Genomic DNA, 14,976 nt, shown 5'->3' with positions numbered 1-14,976 from the left:
TATGTTTTGACTAGGAAATGTCATTTTTGCTTGGACTTAATTGCAAAACTATTAATTAGAATTTAGCCTTTTGGTGGATAATGGAGATGAAACCTCTAATGAAATAAGCAATGAATCAGAGTTGGAAATTGAAAAATAGTGTAAATGTTAAATGAAATTAATTATGACAATTTAATAGTTAATCTCGTTAAGGCAAGATTGTCTAAAAAGACAAGACCGTTCAATAACTCGAAGTTTTGAAGTTTAACAAATATTCTCAATAAAATATTCCTTAGGAAGAAAGAACATCTAAACATATGGTAATTAACAACATTGAATCATTTAAGTATCTATCAAATGAATCATCTAGATGTTGTAATCATAAATAGAAAACCTGAAAGACTTATGCTAAAAAGTCTCTAAAGCACAAACCTAAGAGTCTTATAACAAGAAATCTTATAAACAACGTCTACCAAGATACAATCTCAAAGATGTTATCTAAGAAGAAAAAGATGAACCAGACAATGTAACGTGTTCTAGGCAAAAAATATGATCACTAGGATAAGCCTACACAAACTTATAAGGGGTGCCTATTCATTGGCATTGTGCTTCTTGGTCTTTCCCGTTATAGGGGTGCTAGCTTCTTGGCTTTTCTCAACCATTTTTTTTATAGCGATATACTTTGCTACCCATTCCCTTTCATCCATATTAGTCGGTTTCCTTTTGAAGAGCAAGTTGGAAAAGGGTAGGGCCTGGAGACCACATCTGAAATAGTGCATGATCATGGACAGTGTGAAGACTAGGATCGTGGTCATTGCTTCGGTGAACATTTCCATGAAGTGCCTAAGCGTCTCATTTTTTTCTTATTGAAGATACTTCAAAGAGGTTGAGGTGGTAGAAAATATCTTGTGGTTGGCAAACTGAACTTTGATCATGTTACTCAACATGTTAAATAAGTTTACTGAGTAGGAAGGCAACACATAGTACTAGTTTAGAGTCGGGTCACCTAAGGTGGCTGGGAACAACTACCAAAACACTTTCTTATCCCTGGTGTGAATTTTCAAAACAACAAAATACATAACAAAAACATTGCTAGTTAGATGTAGATGAACGTCTAACACACATTGATGGCAACCCCTTTAGGTACTTCCCATCCAAAGAAGTATCAACTAAAACTAAGACTAAAGAAAGGAAAGTAGAATAAAGATTGCTAAAGCTCTTTCCTTATCTAAGTCTTAGATAGATTCTCTTTAACTAATTTCATTTACATTGTTTTGTAGGACATTAATAAGGTTGGAAAGTATGCTTACACATCCTAACAAGCTTGCCAAGCAAGGGAGTACAATAAAGACAAGTTAAGCCGTGAAGCCTCTTCTTGTTGGAGCACGTTTTCCACTCTTTCCATGTGAAACATATCCAGCCGTGCATCTTCTTTCTTTGAAGCATGTTTCCAACATGTTCCACGTGCAAAATGCAGCCAGCTGACTATCGTCTCCTGCACACTTCTCTTTGCTTCATGCACATTATAAATATGCAGCTTCCCTTGCACGTTTCTAAGCTTCTCTTCATCCATAAAAGAGAGCTTGATCCATTGTAAAACTTAACTTGAATTGATATAGTGTTACGCTGTTGAATTGCAACCGGCCACTATTTCTTCGAGTTCAAATACTTAGAGCTGATTTAGCTTGTCTTCACGGATAATTGTTCAATTGATTATTGTTTAAGTTTCAAATTAATTAAAGTACATTCTTAATTAATTTGAGGTCATGCATTTAACCAAAGTAAATTCTCAATCAAATGCAAAACCTTTCTAGATTATTCACAATAAATTCAACCAAAGTACATTCTCAATCAAATTTTTGTGTTTAATCATGTCTATTCTTAAATCTCCTAACCAAATTAAAAGTAATCAATCAAAGTAAATTCTCAATTGATTATAGTTGAAATTATTACTAATCAACAAAGTACATTCTCAATTGATAGTAAAAACCATTTAATCATATGAAAGTTCTAAATTAAATCAAAGTAATTCTCAATTAAACCTAGAAACCCTAAACTCATATAATCAATATGCATGTAGATTCAAACACATTATGATGCAAAAATCTTTACTTTTAACAAGATAGAGAGATGAAAGACATAGAGAGAACAACTTAAATCAATAATCAAAGTAAACAATTGCATTAACTGAACGTAACCTCAGAATCCATCATGGAATTACAGCAGAATAGCCCTAGATGCTTAGCTCTCCATGAATGGAGTTGAATACAAGATGAAAGAAAAGTGAGAGGAGTATGAGAGAATGAATGAATTAAGTGAAGTCCCCTTTCTGCCTCCTTGGGTCTCTTTATATAGGCTTGATTGGGCTTGGACTCTGAATAGTTTGTTGATAAGATATTTTCTGTTGATATATTATATCTTTCAAATATTCATTAGATTAAATCAGTTTTAAAGAATATTTGATAGATATTAACTCAATTATCTTATATCCTATATCTTCCAAATAACTAAAAGATTTAGATAATGATAAAATTATTTGGAAGATATTTTCTGTTGATATTCCCAAATTAAATTCAACAACTGAATTTTATCTTTTAGATTTTCTGACTTTCCAAAATTGCACAAATGCCCTGAAATTTCTTCTATCTGCACTTTAGCCCGTTCTGAATTTTCCAAATAAAATCTGATTTTGGGCCTTGAATTGCCATTTGGACCAATAAAACTTATATTCTCAGCTGCACAAATAAACATTAGAACATCCAAGAATAATTTATGCGCTAAAACTCACTTTTTACGTCTCTTATTTCCCAAACCCAACAATTCCAATCATCACAAATTCACTTAAAATCAACCATTTAAGCACAATTATCCCATCAAAAATTTGAATTTTAAAGCATAAATGTGGGCATAAATATGCACTCATCACACCCCCACACTTATCCTTTTGCACTCCTGGGCAAAATTGATTAATTCCAAGACTTTGTTCTAAGTCATTTTATTCCATATTTGCATTTGATCAAAAGAATGAGTAGCACTAGACATAGATCAATCATCTAGACATTACTTTGTCATGGACATGCAAATGAAATCACTCTATTCTTCACACATAAGTGGACCTTTTTGAATTCCCAAGAAAATAAAATATGAAAGATAACACTCAAGTCAATATGTATCTATTCCTCTCCAACTCTCTCAAGTGTTTTTGGCTTGTGTTTACACTCAAAATACCCATGTAAGTAGACACCCTTGATATTAACAAGACACTATCATTCACATACTTCAGAAAACATGCAATTATTGATCATGAGGCTTTTTAAAGGTTGTATTGAGGCCAAGGCAAAGGTAGGAAATTTTCTTGGAATTTCTGAGCTTTTGAAATTTATATAGAAAGAGTAATGACACTTGATTTCAAAAACAACTCTATTCTTGCTCTTTTAAGGAAGATTTTTTTTCTTTTTTTTTTTCTCTTTTGTTTTAAAACTTCAACTTTTCATCTTCCTTTTTACCCTTTTTATTGTTTTGTGGGTGAGGTACTCACCCACACACTTATTCATCACTTTACTTCTAACAGAATCCATTACTCCTTCTTCTTTCCTAAGGTAAGGAACATATGATTCTTCTTTTCTCATTTGACAATGACTGGAAACAAGAAAAATAGGCTTAAGGCTCAAAGGGGGTTCCAATGGATTAATGTTAGGACAAGTTTATTTGGCCAAGTAGCTAAAAAGAAATGCCTCAATCATATCAAATCATGCATATTCTCCTTAGTTGCACAACACAGAATCAAGCTAACTATTAGAGTATCAACAAAACATGGGCAAATCACACAAAAAAAATAGGTATGGCACATGGTGGTCCATCCTTAACATTAAGCCCAAAACTCACATGGTTTCAAATTTCTTTCACAAAAGATTTAATCAGGAAATTCTCAAGTCAACTCAATCAGCAAATCATAAAAGCAATCCACTCATATCAACATGACTCATTTTTTTCTTCTTCTTGAATTCATGATCATTCAGTTTCAAACTCTCAAATCCAATGCAAATATTTATTAAAAACAAACAAATAGACAAACAAAATAGGGAACAAAATTAATTGTTTCCCCACACCCCCACACTTAAACTATGCATTGTCCTCAATGTATGCCTTATATATAAAATGCAAAGAAAAAGTATGAGGGAACTTACCTCCTTCATGGTGGAAGGAATGCTAGTAGGACTTCATTGGAAAAGTCATCCTGGATAGGAATGTTATCTTTTCCCTTTTCAATCCTACTAAGATGGTCAACTACTACATTATGTGACCCACTTCTGTCTTGAATAGGAGTCAACTTGTCCTTCTCGTTCTTGACCATTGTGATTCCATATTTCTCGGGAACCACATGTATAGGGCCTACCCAAGTGCTGTCAGAATTTGAATATATAAGACCTGTTTGTAGCAACTTGGTGTCCTTTTTCTTTACAACCCCCATCAGTTGAGGATTCAGTCTTCCTTGAGGTTGTCTCACTGGTTTAGCATCCTCCAAAAGTATTCTATGCATGCAAAAAGAAGGGCTAATACCAGGAATATCTGCTAAAGTCCAGCCTATTGCTCTCTTGTGGTCTCTGATAACCTGTAATAGTTGTTTTTCCTGCTCATCAGTAAGCAATGCAGATATAATAACAGGGAGTTTCCCATCCCTCTCAAGATAAGCATATTTCAAATGGGACGGTAAAGGTTTCAACTCCAAAATGGGTGGCTGCACCACAGATGGCAAACTTTTACTGCCTAAGGTAATCTCAGCCACCTCAACATCACACTCGACGCCACAGAGGTATCATCTATTAATACCGCGTCCTCAATATTACCTGCTTTACAGTTTCCTTTTTCGTCCAAAATTAGGCACGATATATTTGAAAAAGAAAAATTGTTTACAACATCACTTGATAAATCAATACAAAACAAAATGATCTTTAATCTGGTGCTTCCCAGCTTCCAACACGTTGAACCGCACCTTCTCGTCTCCTATCTCCATTGTCAATGATCCTGCATGCACATCTATCTTGGTTCGTGCTGTCATCATGAAAGGTCTTCCCAAGATAATAGTTGTTGGACTGATTCCTTCATCATCCTTCATGTCCAAGATATAGAAATCTGCAGGAAAAATTAACTTGTCTACTCGGACAAGGACGTCCTCAAGCACACCTGCAGGGTTAACTGTGCTACGTTGGCCAGTTGAATGACCACACCAGTAGTCTTAAGAGGTCCCAAAGATAGAGAAGTAAACACTGATAAAGGCATTACATTTATGGAAGCCCCTAAATCTAGCATGGCATTGTCAAACTTTGAATTTCCAATAACACATGAACAGAAAACATACCTGGATCCTTGCATTTTCGCGGTATTTCAATATGCTTCTTAATCAAGCTTGACACATTTCTTCCCAAATTCACAACCTCATTATCCCTAAAACGCCTTCTATTTGTGCAAATTTCTTTCAAAAACTTGGCGTATTTAGGAATTTGCTTAACAACATCTAACAAAGGAATATTATCTCCACCTTCTTGAAAATATTTAAAATCTCTTGGTCTAATTCCTCCATTTTTTTGTTTCTCGGCTTCAACCGATTTGGATATGGAGGAGGTGGAGAATAAGAAGAAGAAGAAGTTTTAGAAGAAGAGTTAGAGGATACTAACCTGGATTTATCAGTGGTAGTCTTAGGTGATGGTTCACTTGATCCTCCATTGTCATCAATTTACGCTCCTTCTTTCTCCTTATCTTCATCCTCTTGGGCTCCTTCAGGGCCTTCTACTTTCTATCCGTTCTCAAAGTAATAGCACTTACATTTTGCGGGTTGATCACTGTTTGTGCAGGTAGTTTATTTGACTCCTTAGCCTCTAATTTTTCCACCCTCTGAGTCAACTCTGCAATTGATTTCTTGATTTCTGAATTTCGCTCAAGTATTGTTTCATGAAATCTTGCATTGACATTTCAGGCTGAGATTGTTGCCTTTATTGAGGTGGAACATGAGGTTGCCTGTTTTGCTGATATCTATTGGAGGACGAATCATGATAATTCTGGTATGGTCTATTTCCTCCAATCATGTTTGCAACAAAAGCTTGAGATGGGTTTTCGACAATGGTTTCCACCAAGCTAGGACATTCATCAGTATAATGGTTAGTTGAAATACAAATTTCACACTTCTTAGCAATTTGTGGAGTTGAGGTTTTAAACAAACTTACAATCTCGTCGAGTTTGCTTTCTAGCTTATTCAATCTTTCATCTATCATCTTTCCATCAACTGCACCATTTTCAATTTCATGCACTCCCTTCAACAAAGTCACTGAATTTTCTCTTGTGTCATACTATTGATTGTCTACTGCCTTCCTTTCTATTAGATCTATACCATCTTTTGGTGACCTGTCTAAGAAAGATCCTCCGCTTGCAGCATCTGCCCATGACCTATCAGTAGGACTTAAGCCTTCATAAAAGCTTAGAATAAAATCTTCCATTTGGAGTTGAGGGCATGAAGAACATAGTTTCTTGAATCTTTCCCAATATTCACTAAGATTCTCTCTATCTCTCTGTCTTATATCTTGAATTTCTCTACGGATAGCTGATAATCTGGATGCAGGAAAATACTTCTCAAGAAAGAGTCTTTCAATAGTTTCCCAATTTGTAATTCGTGCAGAGAGATAATACCACCAATCTTGAGTTGCGCCTTGAAGAGTAAAAGGAAAAGCTCTCATTTTAAGGCTCTCTATTGTGATCCTGGGAGATCTAAAGTTTTCACACAACATGTGAAATTGTCTCAAGTGCTTGTGTGGATTCTCCCTTGATAACCCATTGAACTTTGGTAAGGCATTTAACAGGTCAGGTCTTAGCTCCCACTCCTCATTAGGATATTCAATGTTACTTCGGATAGTTGTATTGTGGGAGGTGGCTAATTGTCTGATGGTTCTTTGTGCCATATTGTTTGGGTTAGGATCAGGTAAAGGATTGGATGATATGTTTGTGATTGGAGATAATGAAAGTGGTATGGCTTCAGATGTAGGAAGTGTTCCCTCAGTAGAACACCCAAATTTCAATCTTCTCCGCAACTTACGCAAATTCCTTTCAACTTCCGGGTTAATTTGATAAAATTCTCTCGGGTTAGCTTTGGTCATGCACTACGCAATCTGCTTGAAGTTGTTTCTCTATTACTTCTTTTTTTTTCTTTTGTTCTTGCTTTAGATAAAGATTTCAAATAAGAGATAAGAGAGACTTGTTGGGTCCACTCCTAGGAAAGAGAGGTGCGTCACAACAGACAACTTAAGTACCAAGTCTTTCCTAGCCAGAGTGTATTCAAACTAGCCTCAAGTATTTCTCAAGAGAAATTCTTAATAAAAACAAGAAAAAAGATTTTTGCTAAAACAAGAAGGCTACAAAATAACTCAAATTAAATTAAATGTATGTGCGTTAAATAAAAAATAAAAATAAAGATAAAAATAAATAAATAAAAAAATAAAAAATAAAAAATAAAAATAAAAATCAAAATAAGAATCAAAATATTTAAAATACTAACCGTATTCCCCACCAACGGCGCCAAATTTGATACGCTGTCGTTGAAGCTATCAAATTAATACTACTTTTCAAGACAACTTCAGTATTTGCCAAGTAGTATCCAAGAAAGTAGATAGGGCTAAAGTAACCCTGAGTCGTTTCCCTACGAACACGGAATTGCTTTCGAATATCTGGCTCTTATGAATGTTATGCAATGCTTATGAATAAAAGTAATGGTTGAAGAGTGTTTAAAGAATAAATAAGAAACTTAAAAACAATTATGATTAAATAGGCTAATTCCACTACTTTTCCAAGATAGATTCATCATCGGTTATTCACGGATAATTGTTCAATTGATTATTGTTTAAGTTTCAAATTAATTAAAGTACATTCTTAATTAATTTGAGGGCGATCATGCATTTAACCAAAGTAAATTCTCAATCAAATGCAAAACCTTTCTAGATTATTCACAATAAATTCAACCAAAGTACATTCTCAATCAAATTTTATTGTGTTTAATCATGTCTATTCTTAAATCTCCTAACCAAATTAAAAGCTAATCAATCAAAGTAAATTCTCAATTGATTATAGTTGAAATTATTACTAATCAACCAAAGTACATTCTCAATTGATAGTAAAAACCATTTAATCATATGAAAGTTCCTAAATTAAATCAAAGTAAATTCTCAATTAAACCTAGAAACCCTAGAACTCATATAATCAATATGCATGTAGATTCAAACACATTATGATGCAAAAATCTTTACTTTTAACAAGATAGAGAGATGAAAGACATAGAGAGAACAACTTAAATCAATAATCAAAGTAAACAATTGCATTAACTGAACGTAACCTCAGAATCCGTCATGGAATTACAGCAGAATAGCCCTAGATGCTTAGCTCTCCATGAATGGAGTTGAATACAAGATGAAAGAAAAGTGAGAGGAGTATGAGAGAATGAATGAATTAAGTGAAGTCCCCTTTTTCTGCCTCCCTTGGGTCTCTTTATATAGGCTTGATTGGGCTTGGACTCTGAATAGTTTGTTGATAAGATATTTTCTGTTGATATATTATATCTTTCAAATATTCATTAGATTAAATCAGTTTAAAAAAATATTTGATAGATATTAACTCAATTATCTTATATCCTATATCTTCCAAATAACTAAAACATTTAGATAATGATAAAATTATTTGGAAGATATTTTCTGTTGATATTCCCAAATTAAATTCAACAACTGAATTTTATCTTTTAGATTTTCTGACTTTCCAAAATTGCACAAATGCCCTGAAATTTCTTCTATCTGCACTTTAGCCCGTTCTGAATTTTTCAAATAAAATCTGATTTTGGGCCTTGAATTGCCATTTGGACCAATAAAACTTATATTCTCAGCTGCACAAATAAACATTACAACATCCAAGAATAATTTATGCACTAAAACTCACTTTTTACGTGTCTTTATTTCCCAAACCCAACAATTCCAATCATCACAAATTCACTTAAAATCAACCATTTAAGCACAATTATCCCATAAAAAATTTGAATTTTAAAGCATAAATGTGGACATAAATATGCACTCATCAACATCTAATTAGATGCAACAAGTAGGCCTATGCAACATACTTCTATCATTGGTTTTCACAACAATCGTTATATAAATCTATCAATTAACTTAGTCTTACATGGGGACCACGACATTGCCTGAGCTCATATATAGTCCTTGCGTGGTCCATGCGCAATAGGTCTAAGAGAGTTTCCATAACAACTTCAAATTTTAGGGGTTCTTTTAGATATAATTGTCTCACTATAGGCATATATAACAACATAAACACGTCATCTAGTGTGACAATCATCTCATCAACATGAACATGGAAAGTGTTTGTTTCTTTATGCAATCTTTCAACAAATGCCAATATCAACCCTTTATCAATGTAATCATATGAAATATCGTAGAGAGACATTAAACTAGAGTTCAACACATAATTCTGTTTAGCAAAATGACATGCCTTAATTTTTTTTTTCATGGGAGACTACCAAATTTATCTTCATTTGATGCTACGCATAATAATTTCATATAAAATTTAAATAAGTATCCATCGTGAAAAAAGACCATTATTAACTCGACCTTCTCACAAAGCATATGTAACATGATCAACATAATTCGTCACCAAATAAGTGTTTTGTAGACCTTCAAGATATCCATCCACTTCATCTTCTCCATGAGCAACATCATCGTGCTGCTTAATAATTAACCTCTTCTTGCTGCTCAATAACATCCTCATGCTGCTCAATAACATCCTCTTAAACATTAGGATCAACAAATGTGCAACTTCTCTAGTGTTCACCATGAAGACCCTTTCTATGAGGAGATGTCCTAGATCTCCTTCTAGCTTCAACTTGTGCAAAACAAATTGAAGAGAATAAATAAATAAAACAACAACATATAATTCCTAAATCATAACAAGAAACTAAACCTTACATCCTAAACGATAAATTCGAACCAAGAACATACAACATCAATAAAATTAAAAAGAAATAACAAAATCATAAACCATTAAAAAATAATTATAACTAAATTTAAAAAAATTAAAATAATAATTAAAAAATGGATGTGAGTGTCTAGGTTTAGGAGGTGAGGGAGAGGAAGAGCCATTTCTTTGACACTAGGTCTAAAACCAGTGTCATTGAGAAAAAAAATGCATAGGTGAAATTAATATATGAAGAGACGATTTTTTTTTTTACCCCAATTAAAAGGTCAGTTGAAATATTTTAAAAAAATTTAAGAGTGCAGGAAGAAAACTTAGGAGTTACATAAAGAAAGCCCCTGTTTGAGAAACTAAAACTAGGTCGCAGGTCCCATTCGCAGGATCCTGTTATCTCTAGAATCTTCCGTGATAAGGGGAGTGGTAAAAAAACCCTAATGAATAATAGATACAACGACATATCAATTGCTTGTTCTAGCATTTTCCAAACCCCAATATAAAAGAAAACAAAGTCCGCAGAGTAGTTGTCTGAATTTGCTACATCAATTCCGATTCAGTGAAACAATGGCTCAAGACTTGACATTGGATTTGGAGGAGCTTCGTCACCTCCACAGCATCGCCAAAAGATCTCGAACCCTCTCTTTACTCTCCTCTGAGATTCGCAACCTCGAGAAGGTTGTCAGTTTATACACACATTGCAAATTTCCCTGATTTAGCACTTCTTGTTCGTTGTTTCGCATTCCCTGTGAAAATTTATGAGGTGATTTTGCAGATATCATCAGATGCAAATGCTGCTCGTGCTCCTCAGATTCCTACTCCTATTTCAACCGGAGCTAAGGTGTCGCCTTCACCTGCACTGAACTATTCCACGCTAGCATCGTTCAGCTGGGATCAGGATGTTGACAAAGTAAAGGTAAGGAGTCGTATAATTCTATTTGTGGAGATATTGGCTATCATGGTTTTAAAGTATGTATCTGAATGTCATTGATTGAAACGGTGTTTTCTACCCCTGTTCATCTTTTGGTTGTTTCAGTCATTCCTCTCCATCTTGTATTGTGTGTTGTGCTTAATGAGAAATTATTACATGATATTAACTACCGTGGTCTCATTTAATCTCACTGGACTCGTAGTTGAGTTGTAATAGTTCTTTCTCGTAAGGTGAAAGTCTGGAATACATGTTACATTGAGATTGGTCGAATCTCCAGTGTGTTACGTAATTGGCCGCACTAGGACCCTTGGTGGTCTGAAATTATCTAATTAGTTATGAATAGGGCGCATTTTCCTTTGGCCTGAGTTTCTTGTTAATTTACTTTAGATAGCCACACGCTAAATCACAAAGTTTGGATTTTGAGTGTGAGAAAATTTGTTTGATGGTATTGGAGATGACCTGTGTTCTTCTCCCGGGACTGTTAGGCATGTTTTTTAAAGAATTTCTTAGACCGACACACATGGTGGTGCTGTCGTTCAACGAGATGGTGGTGCAGTGGTAGAATCACGGGAACACAATGAGGTCATGAAGGTTGCCAAGGTGAAGAGACTTTACCCTTTGCGAATTTTAATGAGGTTGAGGCAAGGTTGTTGGAGTATGCATGTCGTATTTTGAAACATTGGAGAGGGTAGGGAGAAGAAAAGGAGTGATCTTGTTTGAGCAGTATAGAGGCCATCTTGTTTATCTTTGTTGGTGTCCGAGAAAGAATGAAGACAATGAAAAGATAAAAGAGAAAGTTTAAAAGGGCTATTTGTGATGTGTTTCTAGCAATCGCAGGCTGTTTATAACCTTAAAAAAATAGTTTATTCACGTTAATCAGGATAAAATAACTTCAGGCTTTTCTTATGTTTGAAGTAGCAAAGGGTACATGTGGTTTATTTTAGCATTGGTGAGGGAAGGCAGAAGATGGGCGTTTGAAAGGCCGAAAGAAATGTTTGGTTGACGAAGAGGAGGGATCGTTGAGGAGCAGCAACGGGGGTCATCTTTTCTGCGTTTATTGGTGTCAGAAAGAATGCAGAAATGAGACAGAGAAGAAGGAAAGTTGTAAAGGGTTATTGGTAATGTGTTTTTAGTGATTTCAGGTAGTATAAAACCACAGAAAAAATTGTTTATACTCGTTAAAAGATAAAATAATTACTGGCGATTTTAAACCATAAAAGTGGAACTTGCAAGTTTTGTAATGTTAATAGTAACGACGGAATAAGAAAGGATCAAATTGACCATGAAATAATAAAATGTTAAATTGAAATTTTTGAAAGATAAAATACCAAATTAAACATAAAATATAAGATGAAAGGACTAGTAGAATTTAATCTTTATTTTTTGGAAGTGAATAGGATATAAGCAAAGCTGTCATTCCGCATTGCATGTATCTCACAATGCTAGAAGGCTAAGATTCCGCCATATTGTGGCATATAACGCTGCTACCATTTAGCAGCATTGATTTGAAGTTGATTTTATTTAGTATTTCTGAAAATTAGAGGTGTCAAACAAAGTTCGATATAAATAGTTATCAAGTTCCATTTTGTTCTAAGCTTAATAGTATGTCTTAAAGCACGTTTCCTCCCCCTTGTACATGTGTAACATAGAAGCAAGAAACCACTGCTTCCGTGTCTTTCTCTAAAACTGCTGCAATTTCACACATCAATAGCCTACAGCAAAGCACAGGCCGTAAGTTAACAGTTATATTTTTTATGAAAAGTATCAAATTTCTGCTAATGGCTATACTTGTTTTATTTGTTGTTTGACAGATATATGTATCAATGGAGGGAATTGATGAGAATAAGATTGAATCTGAGTTTAAGTCAATTTCATTTGATGTTAAGTTCCATGATGTTCAAGGGAAGAATTACCGTTGTGCAATATCGAAACTGCATAAGGAGATAGTACCGGAGAAATGTAAGGTTCTGGTCAAGCCCAAAAGGGCAATCATCACATTAGTGAAGGCTTCCAAAGGAAACTGGCTAGATTTGCACTTCAAAGAGGACAAGGTAGTAAGATAAGATTAAAATGACTTTTCCCTGTTAATCAACGTGATAAAGTTGTAACTTTCGTGGTGATGTTACAGCTAAAGCCAAATTTGGATAAAGAGAAAGACCCAATGGCAGGAATCATGGACATGATGAAGGTCAGATTCTGTTTCATCTTTAGTTGGCTTTAGCTACTTTGTTTGAACTTAATGCTTATATGCATTTACCATTGGGAACATTCAATTTGACTTTTGATATACATGTAATATTGCAGAATATGTATGACGAAGGGGACGATGAGATGAAGAAAACAATTGCAAAAGCATGGACTGATGCTAGATCTGGGAAAACAGCTGACCCTTTAGGTAGCTACCGTTGAGCGTCAAACAGAGATTCAGATTCTTAGTTCCTGTTTCTTGAGAATGATCTGCTCTATTGAATTACAAGATTTTGTTATAAAAAGAATGCTAGGCCCATGGTCATGGTACTTGTAGAAGTTTAGATGTGCAGTTAAGTGTTACCGAAGTTCTACCTTTTCATATAATGATATGGTTGTGGTCTGATGTTGCTCCAATATTTGCTTTTTGTGACTCACTTCATTCAGTGAGTTTTTCTTTCAATTACTTTTTTCTTTATTTACTATTATCAAAGTCAAGGTTTTTCTTAAAATGATAGTATGTTATAAACTTGGTGATTAAAATTTATTTTGGAATTATGTAATTGATATTTTTTTTTTATTATAAAATTAGGTTAATGACACAAATTTCATAAAAAGAAAGATGATTCCAAAATTCAATATAATTGAAATATAGATTAAAATCCTTTTAATGTAAGTCAAATATGAAAACTTGAATAAAAATTATATTAAGAGGTCTTTTAATAGGACTAATAAGAACATTGTGTTGATTTAAAATAACTATATATATATATATATATATATATATATATATATTAAATAATATTTATGTGAAATAGATCTTTAAAATATAAGTTTAAGAAAATATTATTTATTACAATTAAAATATTAATGTAATTAAATTTGATAATTTTGAAAATAAATTAAGATGAAATTTGCACTAAAATATAAATTTTAAAAAGTGATTTTTTTTAATTTTCTAGGTTTAAAAAAAATGGAAGTTTTTATTTTTTATTTATGTAATTAATATTTATCTTTTGAAAAATCAAATTTGTTGATGTTTTTATGGAACCGAATGTATTATCAAAGTCGTTTTTTATTTTCACAAACATTCCATTATTATCGGTATTTATCCTCCAAGTTTCTAATACCAGTGTAATTTTTGTAAAAATTGTTCTGACACTAAAGTTAATATTTGACCATAGATTTTGGTTAAATTTGAATTAAATGTGAAAAAAAAGTTAAATTACGATTAAAATATTATTTATAGATGTATTTTGTTGACCATTTTAAATGAGTTATAATTTAGATATATTGGCTTAGAAGTCCAATGACCAACTTGTCTATGAGAAACTGAAATGATTTTTGGCTAAGTTACTCTGTGAGACGGTGTTTTCAGTAGGTATAAGGAGGTACGAATAAGTGATATCTTAATTTAATGAATGACGTTATTATCAAAGTAGATGTAGTCTTTGGTGTAGGAAACATAGTACTCGATACCTTTTATCTATTATTTGGTGTTCGGTTAAGCGATCCATTCATAGAGCATCCAATAGTTGTCTTATTGGCTACATTCTACTTGACACTAGATACACAGTAAATGGTATCATGTCATTGTCTTAAGTAACTAGAAGGATGCAGTTAGCAATATCAATGGGTCTACATACAGTACATCAACTCCCTAGTCTTTTCATGTCTTGAAGGCATAAAAAGAGTGTCAATGTCTAGTTTGAAGTTGAAGTAAGGTGTCGAGGTTCGATAGTCAGAACGTCTGATTTTGCAAAACAAATTTATTATCTTTAACCATAACCTTACGTGTATTGTAGGCCCCAACCTCATGGAATGTAACAGTGAAAATGTTTGAATGATGAGTTGTCAAATCTGGGGAGATGTACTTG

At 33.5% G+C, this 14,976-nt stretch overlaps 1 protein-coding gene across 1 annotated transcript; it reads left to right on the top strand.

Moving 5' to 3' along the window:
* Positions 1-10,372: 10,372 nt before the first annotated feature.
* Positions 10,373-13,516, top strand: LOC148206490 (uncharacterized). Its single transcript, XM_088104326.1, has 5 exons — positions 10,373-10,659; positions 10,757-10,897; positions 12,724-12,963; positions 13,041-13,100; positions 13,217-13,516. Exons 1-5 carry the CDS (start codon positions 10,549-10,551, stop codon positions 13,319-13,321), a joined length of 657 nt encoding a protein of 218 aa, XP_087960452.1. The 5' UTR covers positions 10,373-10,548; the 3' UTR covers positions 13,322-13,516.
* The last annotated feature ends 1,460 nt before the right edge of the window (positions 13,517-14,976 follow it).

This window comes from Vigna umbellata, chromosome 1 (genome assembly GCF_029865625.1).
Source record: "Vigna umbellata cultivar VRB3 chromosome 1, Vumbellata_1.0, whole genome shotgun sequence".
Taxonomy (NCBI): domain Eukaryota; kingdom Viridiplantae; phylum Streptophyta; class Magnoliopsida; order Fabales; family Fabaceae; genus Vigna; species Vigna umbellata.
Note: the sequence above shows the minus strand (reverse complement) of the source record. Positions and strands in the feature narration are given on the sequence as shown.